This window comes from Myotis myotis, unplaced genomic scaffold (assembly GCF_014108235.1).
Source record: "Myotis myotis isolate mMyoMyo1 unplaced genomic scaffold, mMyoMyo1.p scaffold_m19_p_1, whole genome shotgun sequence".
Taxonomy (NCBI): Eukaryota; Metazoa; Chordata; class Mammalia; order Chiroptera; family Vespertilionidae; genus Myotis; species Myotis myotis.
In genome coordinates, this window is record NW_023416313.1 from 148,829,553 (window position 1) to 148,854,950 (window position 25,398).

Genomic DNA, 25,398 nt, shown 5'->3' on the forward strand with positions numbered 1-25,398 from the left:
TTGCCAGAAGGAGTGAGCATGATTTGGAATTTTTTGAAGCTATGTTGGAGGTAAGGGCCAACAGGGTGTGGCTGCAGCCTGTGGGCAGTGAGAACAGGTGAGCCTTGTTGTTGAAGTGAAGGCCAGTCTAAGACTGGGTTAGCGCTCTGTCTCTTTCTCTCTTATCTACCTGTCTGTCTATCTATCTATCTATCTATCTATCTATCTATCTATCTATCTATCTATCATCTATCTATCATCTATCTATCTACCTATCCATTTGTCTATTCTATATTTATAAACTAAGAGAAAAATATTGTCCCTGATTCCTTCTGGTATGCAATATTGCTGTTCTAATACATATAGTACAGTCTTAGTGTGCAACAAAGAATGACTCACCATTTTTTTCTATTAACAAGGCGAGTGAGTAGCAGAAGAAGAAGAGTTTCCTTGGAACAACAGAGGCACAAAATTAGTGCACAGTTATTGTATAAATCATGGAAATTTATGCCATTCACATCCCAGTAGTTTGAGGTTCTACTTACTTAAATGTGACAATTTACCCAGACACATTAAATTTGGGAATAAAGGTATAATTTCCTCTACTCTCACACTTAACCCCATAGCTTACAATGAGACAATTACACCTCCCTTAGGCTTCTCTTGGCAAGTGTCCCAGCCACACCCGCCAGGAGCCCTGTGTCAGGAGAGATCTGTGGCCTAGCTGCACATTTGGGGACAGCCTGCAGAGGCCTGGAGATCGCTGTGCATGGGCGCCACAGAAGTAGATGCCTGAGTGGCTGGTCAGAAGGGCTGTGATGTGCAGGGCACTTCGCTGCTTTTTCTCGTCCAACTTGGCAGTCATTTTTTCATGACTCTTTTCTTCCCTGCTTTTCCATAACGTTATCAACAAGGAGATGGGGCCTTCGCTATACTTCTGCCTGTACTGGTGGAAGGCATAGACAGTCTTTGATGAATTGCAGTTTATGGTGAATTTTTTTCCCTCTGGGATGAATTGGATGTTCAGGGACTGTGAACTCTGCTCCAGTTTTTGGCTGCTGATCCCTGTCCAAAAAGACAATGTAAACACGTACACACACACACACACACACACACACACACACACACACACACACACGAGACCCTGTAAGATTTTCATACTTGTAGTAGGGGTGGTTTTTCTTTCCCCCTTCCCACTTCCTCCAGGCAGCAAGATTATCACAGCAACATAAAATATGGTCGATTCTTTTAACATGTACCTGCCTCTCAAAAGGGCCTTCCCAGGACGGAAGAAGACTCAGTTCCTGCCCCCAGGAAGGGTCATCACCTCCTGACTCTCCTGCACTGACGGCATACTCACAGGCTGCCTGCAGCTCCAGTATCCCCATGAGGACTTGCAGCAGAGTCTTCATCCCTTGGCTCCTTAGAGAAGCCGAGTCAGGTTTCCTCCCATGGGCTTCCCCAGCTGAGGTTACTTTAGCTCAGTGGTCTCTCCTCCTGCACCAGAGTCCAGACCTGGCTTCCTATTTATCCAGCACTGCAGGAAACAAACTCAGATGCTTTTTAAACACTGCCATCCTTTGGCCAGACTGAGAAATATTGAATAATGAATGACTTTTCTAGAATTCACTTATATATGAGATACATCTATTTATTGCAACAAAGTATGCTACTTATAATGAGATACAGAAAATATCCTGTTGCTCTTGCATGTGTGAAATAGTTTTCCCTTTATAATCAGGAGAAAGTGAAAAATGCTATTTTCTGTAGTATAGTCATTGTTTTTCAACATTTAGCTTGGTCTGCTTTTAATTTTAGTCTTTTAAAAAACTGCTTTACTGAGGTATACTTGACATATAATAGACGGGATATATGTAAATTGTACAGTTTGACCAGTTGTGATATGGGCATACACATTGTGATATGTGAAGTCATTATCACAATCAAGATACTGACCATATGCAGCACCTACAAGGCTCCCTCGTGGCCCTAGTCTTTGTGCTCCTTTTTAATTCCTCCTGTATACCTTCCTACCACAGCCCTCCACCCCTAATGCAGTGCCAGGCAATCACTGGTCCACCTTCTCTTACTATAGATTAGTTTGCATTTCCTGGAATTTTATGTAAACAGAACCATAGACTATATACTCTAATGTCTGGTATTTTTTTCATAATATTTATTTTGAGATTCATCCATGTTGTTGCATTTATCAGTCCATTCCTTTTAATTGCTGAGAAGTATTCTATTCCACAATTTATCCAGTCTCCTGTTCATGGCTTTTTTTTTTTCTGATTACTATTTTTCAAGCTATTATGAGCACTCGCTTTTAAGTTTTGTATGGACATGAGCTTTTATTTCTTTTGGGTTACTACCTAGGAGTGGAATTGCTGCTATGATAAGCATATGTTTAATTTTTAAGAAATAGTGAAACTGTTTTCTGAGTGATTGTAGCATTTATATTCGCAACAGCAGTGTATGAGGATTCCAGGGGCTCCAAAAGCTTGTGAATACTTGGTATGGTCAGTCATTTTTAGCCATACTAGTAGGTATGTAGTGGTATCCTGTTGTTTTATTTATTTACTAGAGGCCCTGTGCATGAAATTTGAGCATGATGGGGGAGGAGGCTCTTCAGCCTGGCCTGCACCCCTCCAATCCAGGATCCCTCGGGGGATGTCCAACTGCCTCTTGCAATCCAGGACCACTGGCTTCTAACTGCTAGCCTGCCTGCCTGATTACCCCTAACCCATCTGCCTGCCTGCCTGATCACCCCTAACCACCTCTGCCTGCCTGCCTGATTGCCCCTAACTTCTCCCCTACTGGTCTGATAGCCTTTAACTGTTCCTCTACTGGCCTGATTGCCCCAAACTGCCTCTGCCTTGCCGTGCACCAGGACCCAGGATTTTATCCTCCAGACAGTTGCAGGCACCTGAGACCTGGGCTTCCCTTGCTCTGCAGGCCACAGGAACCCAGGACCTGGGCCGGCTTCGCCTGGGCCAGCCGCAGCTGCAGGGGACTATGGGCAGGTGGCTTCACCCAGGCCACAGCCGCAGGTGACTGGGACCACTGGGCAGGTGGCTTGTCCCTCTCCCAGGCCACATCCTGGCTGGTCCCCCTTCCTCTCTCAGGAGCTCATTTGTGCCTGGCTAGTCCCCAATGTTGAGTGTCTGAGCCATTACAGTGTGAGGGTGTGACAATCATTTGCATATTAGCTCTTTATTATATAGGAATTTTTTGCATGGTTGAAATAATTTATTAACTTAGTTTGCTATACACTTTTAAAATCACGTATTATATAAACAGTGTAGTAAGATGTGTTATTTTTCCCCCACTCATATTTCATGAAGCAATTTTACTTAAGCGTTTAGAATTCTTTTATACCTGTGTCAATATCATTAAGAGTTTGCTATCATTAACTTTCACAGAACACAGAAACTTTGCTTTTGCTCAAATATTTGTGACACAGCACTTTTTCAATCTGTGTATGATGCTGGGAACTTTATTCTTTGTCACAAAAGCCTGGTTGCATAATATTAGGTTGCGTGAATTAAAAACAAATCTGGTTGGTGTGTATTTGTCATCTCCACAACATAACCACTTCCTTTATTGCTCTTCAAGTGGTTTTTAAAAAGGGCTTGCTTAAAAAGACAATACTCGCAACACCCCCAGGAATGTTTGAATCTGTGTGCAATGCATTTGCCTCCACTTTTTTCTGATTCTGCTAAGACACCTCCATGAAAATCCAAAACTTCATTGATTGAGGTTATTTCAGGTTAATGAGTTTCCCCCAAAGAGCATTTTGCTGTTCAAAAGGCAGTAGTTGAGAGCATGCACCATAATGTAGACTTCATAAGGACTTGAATATCAGATCAATTCTTCTTACCTCAGGGATAATTTTGGAGGAAAATCTTTTTTTTTTCTTCATTGATTAAAGTATTACATATGTGTCCTGATCCTCCCATTGCCCCCCACCACCCCACTCCTGCTCTCACCCCTCTGGTGTCTTATGTCCATTGGTTGGGCTTATATGCATGCATACAAGTCCTTTGGTTGGTCTCTTCCCCTTCCCCTGACCCTCCTCTACCTTCCCTCTGAGTTTTGACGGTATGATCAATGCTTTTCTGTCTCTGGATCTGTTTTTGTTCATCAGTTTATGTTGTTCATTATACTCCATAAATGAGTGAGATGATGTGATATTTATCTTTCCCTGACTGGCTTATTTCACTTAGCATAATGCTCTCCAGTTCCATCCATGCTGTTGTAAATAATAAGAATTCCTTCTTTTTTGCTGTAGGGTAGTATTCCATTGTGTATATGTACCAGTTTTTTAATCCACTCATCTGCTGATGGGCACACAGGCTGTTTCCAAATCTTAGCTGTGGTAAATTGTGCTGCTATGAACATAGGGGTGCATATATCCTTTCTGATTGGTGTTTCTGGTTTCTTGGGATATATTCCTAGAAGTGGGATCACTGGGTCAAATGGGAGTTCATTTTTATTTTTTGGGGAAACTCCATACTGTTCTCCACAGTGGCTGCACCTGTCTGTATTCCCACCAGCAGTGCAGGAGGGTTCATTTTTCTCCAGCACTTGTCACTTGTTGATTTGTTGATAATAGCCATTCTGACAGGTGTGAGATAGTTCCACATTTCGTTTTGATTTGCATCTCTTGGATGATTAGTGACTTTGAGCATGTTTTCACATGTATCTTGGCCTTCCTTATGTTCTCTTTTGAAAAGTATCTAGATCCATTACCCATTTTTTTGATTGGGTTGTTTATCTTTTGTTGAGTTGTATGAATTCCCTGTAAATGTTGGAGATTAAACCCTTACTGGTGATAACATTGGCAAATATGTTCTCCCATGCAGTGGGCTTTCTTGTTGTTTTGTTGTTTTGTTGACTTCTGTACATGGGCCACGAAGTTTCAACCACACTGTATGTGCGCGCCCACACATAGTATTTTATGGAAGAACCACACTCAAGGGGCCAAAGAGCCGCATGTGGCTTGTGAACCGCAGTTTGACGACCACTATCCTAGTCTACTGTTGAAACTTTCCATGGTGTTTTTTTATTGAAGCTATATAACTCTTTATTTCTTCTTGATTCTCACATAAGTTGTTGATTTTTTTTCATCTATCTGGTTTATGAACTGACTGATCCTTAGTCTGAATTCTTTTTATGACATATTGCATGTCTCTATTTCACTTAGCTGCTTTTCTGGTGATGCCTCCTTTCTTTCCTTTGGGGGTTTCTTTGTCTCCCCATTTTTGCTCTTACCAAAGGATCTAGTTGTGGAGTTGCACAGGGGCTGCTCCTCGGATGGCAGTGGCTCCTCGGGTGGTGGCTGCTCCTTGATCAGTCACAGCAGTGGCTGCTCCTCAGTTGGCAGTGGCTCCTCTGTTGGGTGCTGCTTGCAGCAGTGGTGGCTCCTCTGGCTGCTGGGGGCAGGCTGCTCACACAGCTGCTGCTCCTCTGACAGGGACAGGCTGCTCATGAGGCAGCTGCTTCTCAGATGGGGGTGGGCTGCTCACAGAGCTGCTTCTCCTTGGATTGGGGTGGGTTGCTCGTGGAGTCTACTGCTTTTCAGATGGGGGATGGCTGCTCTCAGGGCTGCTGCTCCAGGGATGGTGGTTAGCTGCTCATGGAGCTGCTGCTCCTTGGACTGGGGCGGGCTGCTCACAAGGCTGCTGTTCCTCAGACAGGGGAAGGTTGCTTGCAGGGCTGCTGCTCCTTGTATGGGGCTGCGCAGCTGCTAATCCTTGGATGGGGGCGGGCTGCATGCAGCTGCTGCTCCTTCCCCTGCAAGGGGCTGCCCCTCCTTGGACTGGGGCAGGTTGCTCGTGGGGCTTCTGCTCACTTGGTCGTGGTACCCTGGGCTAAAGCATTGGGCCGGCCAGAGAGGAGCACACTTCATAACTCACAGGATCCTGCGCCTGGAGTGGCTGGAGTCTCAGTGACTGTGGGACTGCAGTTGAGGCAGCAAGTACTTGGTGGGGGTGGCTGTAGGGTCCAGGGTATTATCTGAGGGCATCCTGGGTGGAGGTGAGGCTGGGCTCCCAGTCACAGCAGCTCTCCCCTTCAAAGAGGCACGGCCTCTGTGGAGGAACTGGCCACTCTGGGACTGTTTGCAATGGTAGCAGAGGCTTCCTGGTTAGGCGAGCCCAATTAGCTTGCCCCTGAAGGTCCTGCAGGATCTAACTGTGCCTCACACACACACACACACACACACACACACACACACACACACACATCACATGTCCACACACTCCTCTTTTGCTTCCTCACTCACTCACACTCTCTCCCTCATTGCTGCCTTTTTCCTGCCTCTGTAGTTGGGTCTGGAGTGTTATTGACCTGTTCGTGGATGGAGTCTCCTGTCTGGGTGCCTGGTTATGTGGCTCGCCCTCTATCACATTGGCCAAACAGAATAAAATTTACCTCAACAAAACACAAAACAAAGGGAACAAAACACAAATGTACTCATGACACCGTTAACCCCAATATAAGTGACCACCAGAGGAAAGAGTATTAGGGGAGAGAAAAGAGAGCACAAATGATATCAAAGAGAGAAAAATGGTATAAGAGAAAAGAAAAAGGAAATATATATATAAATATATATATATATATGGAGAAAACACCAGAGAACAAACAGATAAATCAAAACATACAAACATCAAATACCCAGTAAAGAGAGTGGGGGCAAAATCTTATATACAGAAAGTAAGGTTAAGGAATTGGATGAATATGAGGAGGACCTCAGTTCAGTATAGAGGAAGTAGAAAGAGGATGAGTGGATAAGAAGAAAGAGAAAAAGAAGAAAAAAATAATAATAATAAATTAAGAAAAAAATAATTTAAAAAATAGGATAAAATAAAAGAATTAGAATGATGCAAAATAATGTGAAAAGAAATAGAAACTAAAGAAACAAATGAAAAAGGAAAATAAAGAAAAAATAAAAAAGAGAAAACAAAATAATAATAAAATAAAATAAAGTAAAAATGAAAGAGTGAAGTGTCGTTCCTTTGGCTGGTTTAAGACCCCACTCTTCTGTACTGTCTGCCACTTCTGTTTCCTGTTGCTGGGACCGAAGGCCCCTCTTTAAGCCAGTCCCTGTGGCTCTCAGGGACTATTCAGATTTTTTTTTGTATCCTTTGTGCCACTCAGGGTGTATTCTGGGTGTGGCTGTATTGGTTGCCTGGAGACTGCAGGGAGGGGTTATCTCTTGAGGAGAAAATGGTTGCCTAGGTCTGGCACATCAGGTATGACTCAGCGCCAGACTCAGGGCCACCTTTCCCCAGTCTCCACAAGTCCGCACCTCTACCTGCACCTTAGCCACAGGTGAGTGTCTGTATTTGAAAGGTCCTATGAAGTAGGTTCAGTGAACAAAAAGAGGGGAAAAAGCTGTGCCACTGTGAACCGCCCCCCCCCCCCCCCCCATGGTGTGGCTTGGGCAGCCGTCTAGGCTGCTCCCTCTGGGCTCAGTCTCTCATGGCTGTGGACCCAGATCTAGAATCTCCTGCCACCAGCAGTCCTGCGGACCTCCTTTCCACGGTCAGACGCTATGCCTGTCCCAAGGGACACGGCCTCAGTGCAGTGCGGGTTTTCCTCTGACCCTCTGGGCTCAGAGGTCTCGCAGTTCTCTTCAGCCCAGATCCCTGATTTTACTGTTCTCCAGGCATCCTCTGCCCTTCCTGGCTACAAATGGTCTCCCCAGCTGTGTCTACTTCGCCAACGGGGTGGATATCATTTGATTTAGTTGCTCGTTCTATCTGCTCCGGGACAGGCTTGGGACATGTCCGTCTATTCCGCCGCCATTTTGTCTCTCTCTGGTATCCTGTTGTTTTAATTTGCATTTCCCTTATGACTAATGACACTGAGCATTTTTTTCCGTGCTTATTTACCATACAATATTTTTTTTTGGTGAAGTGTCTTTTCAAATCTTTGGCCCATTTAAAAACATTGAGTATTTGTTTTATTAAATTATGAGTTGTTTTTTGTTGTTGTTGCTATTAATCCTCACCCAAGGTTATTTTTCCATTGATTGTTATTGAGAGTGCAAGGGAGGGAGTGAGACACAGAGAGAGAAACATCGAGGTGAGAGAGATGCATCAATTGGTTGCAATCAAGGTATGTGCCCTTGCGCAAAATTGAACCCAGGACCTTTCAGTCTCCAGTCTGACACTCCATCCACTGAGCCAAACCAGCTTGGGCCAATAAAACATGTTAAACATATGTTTTTCAAAAGTTTTCTTGTAGTTTCTGCATTCTGTTTCTATTTTCCTAACAATGTCTTTTTAAAAGCAAGTATTTTTAATATTAAGAAGTCAAGTGTATTAAGCTTTTAAAAAGACCACTTTATTGAGGTATATTGATATGCAGAAAGCTGTACATATTTAATGTATACAACTTGATGAGAATTTGGAGATAAGAGTACACTTGTGAAACCATCTCCACAAACAATTCCATAAACATATTCATCACCTCCTCCCACTCTCTATTTTATTTTTAAAAATTTTTTTATTGATTTTTTTTTTTTTTTTTTTTTTTTTTTAGAGAGAGAGGAAGAGAGAGACCTCTGTATGAGAAAGAAACACCTGTCAGCTGCCTCCTGGATGCACCCTCCTGGGGATCCAGCCTGCAAACCAGGCCTGTGCTCTGACAGGGAGTCAAACCAGCAACCTTTCAGTACACTGTATGATGTATTGAGCCAGGGCTATTTTTAAATTTCTACTTATTTATTTTTGTGATATGAACACAACATAAATCTACTGTCTTAGCCATGTTTAAGTATACAGTACAATATTGTTAACTACCGCACCATGCTGTACAGTAGATCTCTACGATTTAGTCATCTTGCATAGCTGACACTTTGTACCCTTTGACCAATACCTCCCTCCCTCCCCCTGTGATCACCATTGTATCCTCTGCCTCAATGAGTTTGGCTATTTCAGATTGCTCATAAAGGGGATCACGTAGTATTTGTCCTTCCGTGTCTGACTTACTTCACTTAGCATATTTTCCTCCAGATTCATTCATGTTGACACAAATGGCAAGATTACCATCTTTCTAAAGATATTTTTTCATGTTTCAGGGTAGAAGTTTGCACATTTTTTTGTCAAATTTACCCATAAATATCATAAGATATTAAGTTGTATGTCTATATGTTAAATGTTTAATTCTGATTGCTTATTGTTAATATATAGAATCACACTATAATTTGATATTCTGAGCCTGTATCTTATAACTTTGACAAGTTCATTAATTGGTTATAGTAGCTTTTAAAAATTATAGATTTAGAATTTCCTTTTCAAATTGTAGATTTTTAGAGGATTTATTACATAGTTTCTTTTTCTTTTCAAATATGGTTGCCTTTTCTTTTTTGCGTAGATCTTCTGTTATTTTCTCTCTTTCTTCTACCTCTACTATTGGCTATTCTGTCCCCCTTTTTTTTCCCAGCATTTTTCCTTTAAATTTTCAAGGCTTCTATTGCTATATCCTCCAGCTCATAGATTTTTCTCAGTCGTGTCCAATCTACTAAAAAGCCCATCAAAGTAATTCTTCACAGTAATTCTAATACAGTGTTGTGTCCGCACCCCCCCCCCCGCATTCCTTTTTAATTATTTCTTAGGATTTCCATCTTTCTGCTGACCTTGCCTATCTTTTTTTTGCATGTTGACTACTTTATCTATTAAGCCCTAGCATATTAATTGTCGTCATTTTAAATTCCTGGTTTGACAAGTCCAACATCCCTGCCATGGCTGGTTCTGATGCTTGCTCTGTCTTTTCAAATTGTGTTTTTTGCCATTTGGTATGCCTTGTAATTTTTTATTGATAGTCAAGATATGATATACTATGTAAAAGGAACTATTGCAAATAGACTTTTATTAATAAATTAGTGAAGTGTAGGGGGAGAGGACGTGCTCTATAGTCCATGATCAGGTCTTAGTCTTTTAGTCAGCCTATACCTCTGGTCTGTGAATTTCACAAGTGTTTTAACTTTTTTCTTCCCCTGTTAGTCAGAAAAGGATGGCTAGAGTGGGCCGGACTTGGTTAATTCCCTTCCCCAAATCAGTTAATCTCTGATAATATCCAACAGGTTAGGACCTGGTTAACCAGTTTCCCCTCACGGCAGGCCTTGTTAAGAAGAACACTGTGCTTTTACCTATTTAAAAATGGTTTCTTTCCTCCTCATCCTACAGGAAGCAGCAGGGGATGTTTCTCTGAAAAAAAAAAATGGGGGGGGGGCGGATTAAATTCCTGGAGGTATATTTCACAAAATTGTGGGGGTCCCCTTTTACTGGATCCCCTGGAGTTTTTGTCCACACCGAATCTCCAGCAATCTATCAATTTCAGTTCCAGTTTTTCTGCCCTGGCCCTGGTTCCTGTACTGGTTTCGGCTTGTGAATCTCTGCCCCGGTCAACAGTGACTCCCTGTATTTGTCTCTTTCTAATCTTGAGCACATTGGTTTGCTCTGTGTCCACCTCTTTCTTATGGATCCAATAACAGTTGGTGATTTTTCAGTCTGTTCAGCTTTTTCCTTGTTGCTGGGACAGAGTGATGACTTCCACGCTCCTTACATGTGGAACCTAAAACTGGATGTCCCTTCAATATGCATCATAATTTATTATAATCCCTTTAAGATTGATGCTAACCTAATTTCAATAAAATACAGTCACTTTGTTCTAATATAGCTCTATTTCTTCTCTTCTCCTTTGGGCTATTACTGTCATATATACTATGTCTGTATATGTTGTAACCTAACAACAATGCATTGTAGATTTTGTTTTAAAAAATCTTATGTCTTTTGTTAATTAAGAGGAGGAAGGAGAAAAACATATTTATAGAATGTTTTATATTGATCCAATATTTACCATTTCCTGTGTGTCTCCTGTGGATTTCTATTTGGTGTCATTTCCTTTCTCTAAAATAGTTCCATCCCTGCCTCTTCTTTGTGCTTTTATTATTATGTATTATACTTAAAAATCTATAGTCCTGTCAATAAAATTTGAAATTTATAGTTTTATGAAATTTTCTTTTAAATTAATCAAGAGAATAAAAGAAAAATATATTTATACTTCCCTTTATATTTACCTGTATAATTACCTTTACCTGTGCTCTGTATTTCTTTATGTGCATCCAAATTATCATCTGATACTATTTCCTTTCATCCCAGAAAACTTCCTTTAGTATGTCTTATGAGGCTCCTTCCAGCAATGGATTTTCTCCATCTAAGTTTATATGGAAATGACATTATTTTACCTGCTGAAGGGAACATTTTTCTAAGCAGCTTCCAGTTTAAGCAGTACTAGTACTAGTAAATTTTTTAGAAATCAATGAGTTTGTTACTCTTCATTTTTTAAAAAAATTCAAGTTGTATAGGTAAAATGCAGAATGTGGGAACCTATCATTTTGATCAATAGTCTGTCTCACCTTGTCAAATATCTAAACCCCAGCAGAGCTCCCAAGTCCATCCCTTAGGCTGACTACATGAATGTCTTTGAATAGAAGAAAATGTAGGAATTTAGATTTATCAGCTTGGAATGGGAAGGCTTATGTCTGACAGTATAAAAATAAAAACATCCCTAATAACAGTTGAATAAACAAATTTAAAAGATACAACATATTTGGATAAAGTAAGTATAATATATATATACTAGGCAAAGTGGTACTCATATTATTAGAAGAATTTTTTAAAATAAACAAGAAAAAGATAATCTGTTAAAGTGACAACACAAGACACAAGTTGTTCAGTGCCTTGGTAGTCAGGAAAATGTAAATGAAATACCGACAAAATACTTTTGAGTTATTAAAATATAAAACAGATTGATAATGGTATTAACCAAGATGCAAGGAAATCTGTCTCCCATACCCTGATGTTGGCAGTGTAAATTAATTGAGCCATTTTGGAAAACAATTTTTCAATATCTATAAAAATATAAAATAGGCATATCCTTTGACCCAGCAATTTCACTTCTGAGAATAAGAAATATATGTGTATATATTTTTTTATGTATATATGTTGATTTAGGATTTAAGTTATGATAAACTAGGATATGTAAAAAGTTAAATTATTATTAATAGGTGAGCAAGTTGAATTATTATACAAACATACTATAAAGTTCATGTATATGTGTTTATGTATGAGCACATGTCAAATACAATTTTTAAATAAAAAAAAGTTCCAAATATATACACAGATATGATCCAATTTATGTAAGAAAATTGGGTAATGTTTAAATGAGTATCCTTATAAAAGAAAAGAAACATAATTGTCAGGACACTCCAAACTGTCACAATGGGTCATAACAGGTTGAAGAGGAAATGGAATGGAGGTGGGCAGAGTCAGTTTTAAGCTATAGCTTTTGCTCTATAAACTCACATAATATTTGAGATGTGAATTAAATAGCCATTGATTCTGGAACACAAGGATGGGATTGTAATAAAATGAGATGGGGGGGAAAGCTCACGTAATATCTTGAGTTTTTTACAACAAGAAAGAATGTCTGTTGTATTTTTGCATATTAGAAATGTTGCAACATAAATTTAAAATCCTGATATGAATTTATTATTTACTAATTAATCTGCCTTTTTTCTATTCTGTTCACCAAATCATCTATATAAGTGTGTATGCTACACGTCAGCAGCAAAGGAATTCCAAATTTTTCTCAAAGACAACTCAGTTTCTGATATTTTTTTCCATTTGTGAAAAGTTGGAAGGCCTAATATGATGCAATACTCAGAGCCTGGGCACTTCCCTGGGTCCAAAGGAAGAAAATCTTTAGGACAACCTAATGGTTGTTCACTGTATTAGTGAGACCTACATAGAAAGCAACATTTAATTAAAACAAAGAGTCCTGGCAAATTCTCATTTCCTTTCCCCTTCATTGCAGGTTCACAACTGTGAATTGTAGTTTCCTTGCAAGCCTTTGTCCTTTCACTAATGTAAGCGTTTCTTCCTCATCTTGGCTTCTTTCAGTTCTTCCCTCTTTGATTTTCTCAGTCTTTCTTTACTTCTTTTCCTTTTTTTCTCCTTTACTTTTCTTCTCCTTCCGTTGGGCTTGTGCTCTTTCTTGTGCAGTGGCTCTTTAGATGCTGCTGCTGCTTTCCTTCCGCCAGGGAGATATTGCACAGGTGCAGCCCCACGCGTGCCACTGTGCGTCTCTCACGATGCAGTAGTACACACCCGAGTCTCTCAGGCTAACCTGGGGCAGGATCAAGGTACTGGACTTTCTGTCTGTTGCGATGATCAGAGAGTATGTTCCTTTGGTCACGTTGTCTTTTAAACCATGAATCACATACTCTGGACCCTGGTGGGGAATCTGTCGATACCAATGTATGTACTCACTTCCACTGATTGTGGAGTGGTCACAGGGCAGGTGCACAGCTTCTTCTGCAGTACTCTCCATTGCACCTGGCTGTGTGGACTTAGCATCACCCATAATACCTGAGGGGTTGAGAAACAATGGATTAGCTCTGGAATGTCAAATTTGGGTGCATCTAAGGTCAGATTCATGAGCAAGCCTGAACTCCCCTCTCTGTCCACAAGTCTCTACATGAGCATTTTTGTGTGTGTCACACAGGACAAGATAAATATTACTGGTATTTATTATTGAGCTATCCAGAGCCACTGGCCAAAGATCAATTGCTGTATTTTTAGACCCTTAGGCTTAATGAACCCTAAGCTCCTTACAGTCTCAGAGCTGTGAGGCTCAGGGGATCTTCTGTGAGTAGTGGATATGAGAACCTCCTCACAGTGACGCCCAGATTCTCTAGAGCAGGGGTGGGTGACGTCTGGCCTCCGGGCCATATAAGGCCAAGAAATCATTTGGTCTGGCCCTGCCAAGGCATTAGGGGTGAGTAAATGAAATGTTTGACTAAATAGAGCAGGCTCATCTTTAGGTTGGTAATTTTGTATGGCCCACGAATGATGTTATAAATATCCAAGTGGCCCTTGGCAGAAAGAAAGTTCCCCACCCCTGCTCTAGAGAAATACACAGACACATGGAAACACATAGATGCATTTCCCTCTCAGCAGTTTGGTAAAGCACAGTGGGAGAAGTCAAAGCAGCAGACACCTGACCTTTGTCATTAGCCACGAAAGCCATCCTTTCTCAGTCCCAAATCACTTACCCAAAGTTAGGAGAATAGTTATTCCTGTCACTGATCTCATAGTTAAAGCGCAAGTTGGGGTTCCAGGCCTCTGAGCTCAGCCTCTGAGTATGATCCTAGTTTTGGGGAGGTCCCAACAACAGAGCAGCCACTAGCACAGCCTCAACCAGGAAGCTTTCAAATGGGCGTTCCCCAGGCAAGCATCAGTGAAAGACAGAGCAATCTCTTGGTGGTGTTCACCGCCACCCTCAGGATTAAGCATGAATTTAGAAGGAGGGTAAGAATATTTTCCCAATGTTTACTCCTAATTCAGAGGGTTTCCACTGAGATCATTTTCAAGGTTCAAACTCAAATAGTCTATGTCTGAGTGAGCCTGACTAAGTATCATCATCTATACAGAGATTAACGATCCCTCATTTGTGGTGCATGGCAAAACCCACCATTGAACTGGTATGAAATAGCCTTTAATCCAAGTTACCTGTGTGGAGCCTTGGGCTGTAAGAGAAGAAGAGATTTCCTATCCATATTCTGAGCCAGAGCAAGTGAGTCTCAGGAGTAGTAATACATAATCTAACTTCCAAAGTTAGAAACTTTTTTCTGATAAACAACAACAAAAACAAAACAAACCACCATACGCTCAAATAGAAATCTAATGACACTGTGGAAGACAATATTTGCAACAGACATGACAAAAATAATTTCATAGTTGTCTAATACTGCTGTGCTCAGTCTGACAGGATAAGGTACAATCAGAACCCAGTCTAAGAGCCAGGTTGTCTGGTAGTCAGGTCTCCCACACTGGCTCCTGGAACAATGTCTTAAGCATCTTCCAGATGGACATTTTTGGATGCCTCTGGTTTTGATACAGAAACCGATCACTTGAATGGTACTTATTTCTATTCCACTTATCTCCTCTTTAACTGGCATTTTCCTATCTTCATGCCCATGCCTTGGGGTAGCATGCATTGAGGACACTAAGGAGAAAAGCATAGAAGGAAGAGAAGATTTAGAAAGGGAAATGAAATGAAGACTTTTGACAAGAGAGGTGGAAATAAATATAAAGGAATTCTTCTGGTTATTCTCAAAAGTGGTTATTATTAACAAAATGGGATAGAATAAAATTAAAATTATTCATCCTCCTGTGCTATAATAACTAAGCTTCTTATTTTGCTATAGGAACAAATATTTGACCATTTAACATTAAACTATTAACCACCTCTCTCCTCTCTTCACATGAGGGATCCGCCCTTTGCTCTGCACTCCGGAAAGGGCTCATTCATGTCCTTGGGGTTTGCACTCAGTCAATGTGAGATTACAAGGAAGCAAAGGGGCTGAAAGCAAGTTCTTTCACAACTCAATGATTACCTGTAACTCACCCTGCTGTAACAGTTTGCTGCTGTAATAGCCCCCTCTAGTGACTGTACATATGAATTCCTTTACTGAGAACTGGGAACCAGGTCAGTCCACAATCTTTTAAGGTGTTTCCTGTCTAAGGATAGGTATCGCCTATATGCTACCACCCTCTAGTGGCAAGGCTCAGTGAAGAGCTTACTACTACAATACTCTAAGAATGTTGAATCTCAGAGGGAAGGAAGGGGTGGGAAGAGATTAACCAAAGAATTTGTATGCATATATGCATAACCCCTGGACACACACAATAGTGTGGGGAAGGCCTGAGGTGGGGCAGGGATGGGGGTGGAGGAGAGGCTAGGAGGGGTCAATGGGAGCAAAAAAGAGGACATATGTAATACTTTCAACAATAAAGATTAAAACAAAAAAAGACTGAGTTATTTTCAGTCACTTGGGGAGTTTAGAATTATTTCTGTGACCTTTTCCTCACAGAAACTATTCTAAAATCCCTTCAGTCAAATTTCTTTCCTTTCCTTAGTGTCTTCTCTTTTTCATGCCTGATGGCTGTTCCAAGGACCACATTATTTATTGTTTAGCATAGGATTTGGCAGAGACTAAGCACTTACTAATACTTTGTTGGATGAATGTATTAATTAATACTTTTTGAAAGAAGTTATATGGAATGACTCACAATTATTCTAAATGAAAACTTCTAATATTCTGGAAAACAAATGGAACAAAAGTGTCCAGTAGTGAAGATAAATGCAAAATTAGACCTGTGGACAAAATTCAAATAGACAGCATTCCAATTCTCACTCCCCATCCTTCAAAAAAAGAAAAATCCACAAATCCAGGACAGGGAAAGCCTGGTATGAGAGTATGGCAGACTGTGGCATTGCGGTCATGCCAGCTTAAAGTAATAACAGCAATTGAAGGCTGGTGTAAATATATACATGAAAGAAATATTGGGATTGCTAAAAGAAATATGAAAGTTAAGAGTCATTATGTCATCTAGTTATGTAATGTAAATGTCAGATCAACATTAAAAGTTTTTATCTAGTGTTCACTACTACAGGATTCAGATGGTATGAACAATCAAGACAGTCCAAATAACAATAAACATTGTGGAAATTTTGGGTTTTGGTTGTTTTTATATAATAGCTTCTTTGGGATATAATTCACATACCAAATAATACATCCATCTAAAGCATACAATACAGTGGTTTTTAGGATATTCACAGAGTTGTGTAATCATCACCACAATTTAAAAACACTTCATGATCCCAGAAAGGAACCTGTACCAATTATCATTCACTCACCATTTCCCTCCATGAAACTTCTTCTAGGCAACTACTGATCTATTTTTGTCTCTGTCTTTGTCCATTCGTGCTGCTCTAACAAATTACCAGATTGGGTAGATTATAAACAACAAAAATTCTTTTCTCATAGTTCTGGAAACTGAAGTTCAAGATCAAAGCACCAGCAGATTTGGTGTCTAGTAACAGCCTGCTTTCTGGTTCACAGATGGTGCCTTCTTACTGTGTGCTCACATGGGGGAAAGGGAAAAGGATTTCTCTGGACCCTCTGTATAAGAGCACCAATCCTAAAAGCATCACTTCCAGATTTAGGACACAACTAATATATTGTGGTGAAACATAAACATTTAGACCATTGGGCAGGGGGACACACACATTCAGACTATAGCAATCTCTGTAGATTTTCTCATTCTGCATATTTCTCATAAATGGAATTATACAATATGTAGGCTCTTGGGACTGGCTTTTCTGATCCAGCATAATGTTTTCTGGGCTCATCCATGTTGTAGCATGTATGAGTACTGCATTACTTTTTATTGCCCAATAATATTCCATTGTATGAATATGCCATATTTCATTTAACAATTGATGCACATATGGGTTGTTTCAACTTTTGGTTATGAACATTTATGGATAAATTTTTGTGTGCATATGTGTTTTCTTTTTTTAAAAATATGTTTTTGTTGATTTTAGAGAGAGAGAGAGAAACATTGATTGGCTGTCCCCTGAAAACCCCCTACTGAGGATCAAGCCCACAACCGGGTTATGTGCCCTGACCAGGACTCGAATCGGCGACCTTTTGGTGCATGGGACAATGCTCAACCAATTGAGCCACACAGGCCAGGGTACACATATGTTTTCATTTCTCTTGGGTATATACATAGGAGTGGAATTGCTGGGTCATATAATAACTATGTTTCATGATTTGAAGAACTTCAGACCATTTTCTATTGTTGCTGCAGCATTTTACACACTCATAAAGTCTAAGGAGCTTTATTTTTTTATATTCTCACCAATTTTTTTTATTTTTTTGTCTTTTTGATTAAGCCATGTTAGGGGCTATATTTGAGAAGTGGTGTTTTCCTGTGGTTTTCAAGGACAAATGGTGTTTGTAGCATATACCCTTTACCAGAATGAGGAAGTTTTGTTAGGAATTTATTTCTTTATTATGGGTGAATATTTACTATACAATTATAATTTTGTGTAATTATTGAGATGATTAAATGATGTTTTTATTGATGTGGATTTCTTTGATTTAAATGTTAAGTAAACATTACATGAAAGCCATGGTTATAATATATTACCTTTTGTAATCTACCATTTATTTGGCTAATATTTTGTTTAGAAGTTTTGAATTTCTGTTTATTAAGTGAGATTTTCCAATATTTAAAATTTTCCTCTATTCAGGTTTTAACATAAAAATTATTCCATCCTTGTAAAATGTTATTTTCTTTTTTCGTATTTATTAAGTTTGGTGCATCAGTCAAGTTATGTATGAGAGATGATGCTGTCATAATTACTTTAAAATCTCAGTGGTTAAAAGAAATAGTTGTTTATTTCTTGCACATACATAGTAGTTAATTTTGAATCAAGGTGATCCTCCAGGTCAGCTACACTATATGTGATGACTAACAATTGAACTTTCATATCAATACACAGTTCAACAATCACCACAACCTGAAAAAGCAGAGACTGAAAGTTAAGTGAAATGACACATGCCATTTCTACCCACATTCCCTTTTTTTTTGTTGGTAATCCTCACCCAAGGATATGTTTTTCTCCATTGATTTTTTTAGAGAGAGTGGTTAGTAACCACTGAGCAAAATCGGCTAGGCGTAGTTTTTTATCCCATGCAAGTGCTATGCCCACGTCAATCTTCAGAAGGCTTGCAATCCTCCTGGGTTGCTGGAAGGAGAGGGAACTGGATACTAGTGAACAGTCGTGCACTCCATAGTCAGCCTTCAGATTAACAACCGAGAATTCATTTCCTCCCTTCCTCCCATGAAGGAAGCAGTACTCCTCTGAGAGAGATGTTAGGATCCCCTTCCAGTGACTCCTTCTGATCGATATACTGTAGTCTTCTTCAGGTCTTGATGTGACTCCTTTGAAGCACTATGAAGAAACGAATAAACAGAAAACAAACAAAAACAAGTAAACTATTTCCTCCACACACTCAACGTACAATTATGAAACAGTTACTGGATTATGTTGTATGAAGTTCCCCTGCAAAGGAGAAAGAAGAGAGGCACACAGCTTTGGTCTGAAGCAAATCTGTCACCCCGGGAGGCACTCCTATGGCATTCCTTACCCTGTTTTGATGAGACTGCTTTCTGCAGGGAGTTCTCTGCTCACTGTTTTTCACATTCCCTGGCTCAGCAGGCTGGGGGAGTCTTCTTCCATTGTCTTCTTTAGCCACATATTAAGGGCTATGCCTTTCCTAGGGAATAATTTTCTCAGCCCATTTTCTTCCTCGGTTTGTCAAGAGGAAGAATTATTTTGAATCTCTAATGATCATAGTTTGTTTTAGTCAAAGCTGCTTTTGGCCTTACAGAACTTTCAAAAAGTGAGTAGCCTTCTTCTCTATTTGATTCCAGTAAGCGTCATATATTTATGTATTAAAAATGTATTGCAAACCAGTCCACCCGTGACCACATTGCTCATAACAGAAGACTGACCAAGAGGACCTAGGCCCTCTTGCTGAAGTCAGTGTTGTTGGACTATTGTTCATCTAACTCCTTCAGTAGCACCACTGTACCTGTCCTTTCTCCTTCAGAACAAACAGGTGTCGGGCAGTATTGGGAACCCCCTTCTCTTACTGAAACTGGAGGCTTTATGAACTGGTCAGGATGTGCTGGGAACTTGATAGCACTTAAAGTTGTCAAACCATTCGGCCCTTGCAGACACTGGCCACAAGTCAGTGTGGTTCTTAGAGTTCCCCAGTGAGCAGAGTCAACACTTTATTTTGAATGTGGAAACAAATCTCAGATTAGAATATGAAAATAACATAAAAATAAATGTGTATATATTTATAAATTTTGTTTTTATTTAATTTATATATATATACATATATGTGTATATATATATATATATATATATATATATATATATATATATATAACATAATGGGATGGTTTCTAGTGCTATTCAAATCTGAAAGTCAATAATTCAAGATGAGAATTAGAAAACTACTCCTGATTTTCCTGAAATAAATGGCTCCATTCATCTGTTTAGGAATAATTTAAAAAGCACTTTGTGATTTATTTCAACCCAAGTTACTGATATAATACCTAGGAATCCGAGGTATTATGCACTGTTTCATACACTGAGCTCATTATGGGTTGGTTTTTTTTAATAGAAGGGAAGTTTACTTTAGAAGGTCTCAGCTGTGGCAGCACACACAGTGCCTGCCCTCTTCCTTCCTGTGGTTCATGGCTTTTCCCTAGCTTCGGAGCAGGTGGATGCCTTTATGGAGCTCAAAGGTTTTTGTTCATCTTCCACTGTCATTTCTATTACTGTGGGATCCCGAGAGCACAAAAGTACTTCGCTGAGTCTGCCAGTTGTAAGGACGAGATGGTGAGGGTGATGGAATTCTTTTCCCTTTGAAAATTCACAAAGTAGCGATCCTGTTTTGCATTTGGGTCAGAAAAGAATTGATAAATAAGGAAAACCACCTCTCCACTGGGAGGCTGTTTGTACCAATACAAAGCATAAAATCTCCAACAGGTTTCATATGTGCAGTCCATTGTCACAGCTTCTCCTTCCTGCACTGTCACTGTAGTCTGAGCTTGAGTGACTTTCTCAGTCATGATGAATCCTATAGAAAAAAAAAGAAAAGAGAAAACAGGGTTGCTCCTCTGAAATGGCTCAGATGGGTTATTGAAGAATACATTACTTTACAACACAAGAACAAAGAAAAAAAATCGCATAGTGTTTTATTTTCTTGCCTCTATCCCTTTTAATATTCCCACCAGTTACAACTTCCATAGTCCCATCCTAGTCTCTAAGAGGAAGCTGAGGCCCCATGTTTGGGGACACACATACTGAAGCGAAAGAAGAACATGAATGCCCACAGCAGGCCTGGACAGAGCATGAAAGAAAGTCTTCTGGTTGAAATGTCTCTTGTTCTCATTTTAGCCCACGGACTAGCCCTTCTCTGAGTGCCTCAGTGCTGAGTGTCTGTTAGATGTTTCTGCCGCTGAACAGGAAGTAAAGTTCATAAGTAGAATGTTACATTTGCTCTATTCAGAGATGGAAACATCTACCCTACCCCAATCCTCTGTATTGCTTAGATCAGTGGTTCTCAACCTTCCTAATGCTGTGACCCTTTAATACAGTTCCTCATGTTGTGGTGACCCCCAACCACAAAATTATTTTCGTTGCTACTTCATAACTGTAATTTTGCTACTGTTATGAATCGTCATGTAAATATCTGATATGCAGGATGTATTTTCATTGTTACAAATTGAACATAATTAAAGCATAGTGATTAATCACAAAAACAATATGTAATTATATATGTGTTTTCCAATGGTCTTAGGCAACCCCTGTGAAAGGGTCATTCGACCCCCAAAGTGGTCGCGATCCACAGGTTGAGAACCGCTGGCTTAGATGATTTTCTGTAGCAATACATTTGAAAATGGCTATTATATATCTGGCAAGATATATGAAGTTTAATTATCTCTTTTGTTATTGAATTCTTGATTGAGACTATTGTGATCAGAGACTATATTTTGAATGATTTAAATCCTTTAAAATTGACTAAGGCTTGTTTTAATCAATTAAGGCTTCTTATAGAGAAGAGAGTCAACTTTGATACATATTCCATGTGCATTAGAAAAGAGTATGTATTCTATTTTCTTGTGGGGGTGGGAGGTAAAATGTTATACATACGTAAATTTGATAAAAATATTAATTGTGCCGAGACTGGTTTGGCTCAGTGGATAGAGCATCGGCCTGCGGACTGAAGGGACCTGGGTTCGGTTCTGGTCAAGGGCATGTACCTGGGTTGCGGGCACATCCCCAGTAGGAGATGTGCAGGAGGCAGCTGATCGATGTTTCTCTCTCATCGATGTTTCTAACTATCTCTCTCCCTTCCTCTCTGTAAAAAATCAATAAAATATATTTTTTAAAAAAGTGTTAAAAAATATTAATTGTGTTAGTCATATTTTTTTCTACATTTCTACTGAGAAAGTGTGTTAATGTCTACTACTCTGGTTGTATATTTGTTTATTGATTTTTATATAAATGAACAAATTCTATTGATTAACTCTACTGATTTATCTTTGATATAATTTGAAGCTATGTTATTAAGTGCATATAGAAATAGTATTGTCCTAGCTTCCTGGTAGATTGTATATGTAATCATTTTGAAATATTGCTCTATATTTCTAGTAGGTTAGAAGTTCAGGCAACCATCTGGACATAGCAATTGGCATCCTGAGTTGAAGGGCATTGTTGCAACCTCCACTTTGTAGCTGATGGGTCAGAAGCACAGGTAACAATCTAGGCTTGGGACTGGCATCTGAAGTGGGGTGGGAGGCAGTATTGTAGGACTGAGCCCCAAACCAATGGGATTTGATGCTATCTCCAGGTAGATAATGTCAGAATGGAGCTGAATTGTAGGACACCAACTGTTGTCTGAAGAATTACTTCATGTATGGGGAAAACTGCTGCCCTATTCCTTCACATACATGTTGAAATTGAGTCCAGTAACCTCAAAAGATTGAGTTGAGCAGTTATCTAGAATCTAGATATAAATCTAGAATAAATCAAGCATATTGTTCAAATACTGTCTCTCATATGTTGTTCCATGGGAAGAATTATGATGTTATCTGAAAGTATGGCTTTTACATGTGGTCCTATGTGGTCTCTGAGCCAGCTGTGAGGGAGTTCTTCCTAGAATAAATTCAACAGCTTCCTTTCTAGATCTTATCTTACACATTTCAACAACTAGTTGCTAAGAAGTGTCTAGGTAAGGCTTGTAATTCTTCTTTTAGAATATGGCAATAAGCAATTGCCTCAGGTTGAGTTCTGTTTGTTTGTGAGGCTCATCTATCTTTTTCTTTTTTAAAAAAAATATATTTTATTGATTTTTTACAGAGAGGAATGGAGAGGGATAGAGAGTTAAAAACATCGATGAGAGAGAAACATCGATCAGCTGCCTCCTGCACACTCCCTACTGGGGATGTGCCCACAACCAAGGTACATGCCTATGACCAGAATTGAACCTGGGACCCTTGAGTCCACAGGCCAATGCTCTATCCACTGAGCCAAACCAGTTAGGGCATATTTTTTTTTAAGTGGACTCTCTGAGACAACAGAAATATGTTGTAGAGCAGCAGTTCTCAACCTATGGGTCGCGACCCCTTTGGCGGTAGAATGACCCTTTCACAGGGATCGCCTGAGACCATCCTGCATATCAGATATTTACATTATGATTCATAACAGTAGCAACATTACAGTCATCAAGTAGCAACAAAAATAATTTTATGGTTGGGTCACAACATGAGGAACTGTATTTAAAGGGCCAGAAGGTTGAGCACCACTGTTGTAGTGTCTTCTAGCTGGGATGGTGGTATGATGAACTTGATAAATTTAGTTGCTTTGTGGAAGTTCACAGAATATTGACCCTATGTTGCATTGGTTTCTGCATTTTTGTGCTAAGAAATGTGGAAAATCATCTCACCACTGGGAGGCCTTTGTACCAATACAATACATAATATACAACCCTGGTGTCATATAAACAGTTTGGTTCCACAGTCTAATCCTCCTGCCTAGATGTTGTTGGATGGGACTGAGTGACCTTCTGGGATATGCCAGATCCTATAGACATAAGAAATAACCAGATCGATCCCCAGAGCTCACCTTGAGGAAGTTGCCAAGAATTTCTTGTCAAGTTACAGTTAAATTTTAAGTCAAGGAAGAAAGACTCAAAATCCGGTTTCTTTCTACTTCTTTCTTATTTTCCTGGAATGTTTGTTACAGTTGGCCATTGTGCGTCCCCTGTGTCCCTCCTCACCATCTCCCCTGAATCCTAGTGTGTCCTAGGCCTCATTATCAGCAACTGTTCCTGTCAAGGAAAATAGAGGTCATCAGTGCCCATAATATGCTGAAAAGAGGTCTTTTTAGCACCTCCATCTCTAAGAAAATAGTGTGTGCTCTGGGCTTGGGATGAGTACTATTCAATTTTGTGTAAAGCTCCACTTAGAATTGTTGGAGATGGGCAATGCAGCTGTCTCAGAACAAAAAATTGGTTTGGTGGGGATGGGTGGGATGAGTCATTAAACCATGTCCTACTTATAATTGCATAGACTATGTTGAACCACTAGATGTGTTTACGATAGTCTTTCCTCCTAATAGGGGGTGCTCAATTATTCTCCAGAAATGTTGCCCATGTCAATTTATTCTCGGATTCAGATTTACATTAAAAGAACAATTCCTATGTTTTCCTTCCCAAATGAAGAAAATATACATTAAATAAAATGCAGGTAAGGCTCTGTATCCTTGTATGGGAAAGAGAAATTCTTACACACAACATTTCATGGTAAAACTAGAATCCATGCATGCTTTTTTTTTGGCCTGTTTCCCTCTGAATACATGTTCTCAAACACTCTCCTTTAAAGTGTACTCTCTTTTCTGATTTATTTAGGCTTCTTGTTATGATCTAGGTAACATTTCACTAGGACAAAATAAAATTTCCATTCTGTTCAATGTTATTTACACTGGACTAAGCTATAATAAAAGACCATGCCTATGATGAGATATTATGTCCCATGATTCCAGGTCATTAGCCAGTCTGTTGGATTAGGAGAAAAAGATCCTTTTTCTCTACTCTCACCTCCAGTCCATCATGCTGCCCAACTAAAAGAAGAAATTCTGGAACCACCATACCAGGTTGATCACTCCCACAATTTTATTTAGAGAACTTAGGCCCTCTTGAAATGAACACTTATGATTAATAATAAAAATATTACCTACAATTCACTGAGCACTTAACGTGTTCTAGGAACTTCATGGACATAATCTTACTTAATTTTCCTCTTGTGGAAAAGGTGAATCTTGAGAGAAATTGTTACCCCTCCCTTCCTATTTTATAGAGGGGAGATAGAAATAGAGGCTCAGAAACCTCCTTAAGATCACAGAGCTAGTAAATGGCAGACATGGGATATAATAGCTTTCTAATTTAGGAGAATAAACTTTGATTACCACGTACTACTTCTTGTTATCTTCCCTAACCTTATGCTTCTCCTTCTTTTATTTTTTCATTCCAAATTAAAACAGAAGAATTACTTAACTATGGAGTTAAGAGAAGTGTTACAGATTATCATGAGGTCTAAAACCTAAACAATTTTATCTACCTTATTTTTATATCCATTTTATTGAACATAAGTTCTATAACATGTAAAATGTTTGACAAATTCATATACCTGTGTAACCACTACACAGATTGATATACAATTTTTATTGCCTTATAAGCTTCCTAGTAATTAACCCCTGGCAACCATAACTTGATTTTTGTTGCCATGGATTAGATTTGCCTTTTTCTGAAATCTCATCTATATAAATTATTTAGTAGGCATTCTTGTGTGTCTAGTTTCTTTCTTTCAGGATAATGTTTGGAAATTTACCCATATTGATAGAGAAAAA

The 25,398-nt window shown here is 39.4% G+C and overlaps 2 gene segments (V, D, J or C); both read right to left on the minus strand.

Moving 5' to 3' along the window:
• Positions 1–631: 631 nt before the first annotated feature.
• On the minus strand, positions 632–1,391 carry LOC118672870. The segment is given in 2 exon segments: positions 632–1,044; positions 1,340–1,391. Coding segments are annotated over 2 exon segments (465 nt in total).
• Positions 1,392–13,062: 11,671 nt separating this feature from the next.
• LOC118672906 lies at positions 13,063–14,194 on the minus strand. The segment is given in 2 exon segments: positions 13,063–13,421; positions 14,108–14,194. Coding segments are annotated over 2 exon segments (399 nt in total).
• Between the last annotated feature and the right edge of the window lie 11,204 nt (positions 14,195–25,398).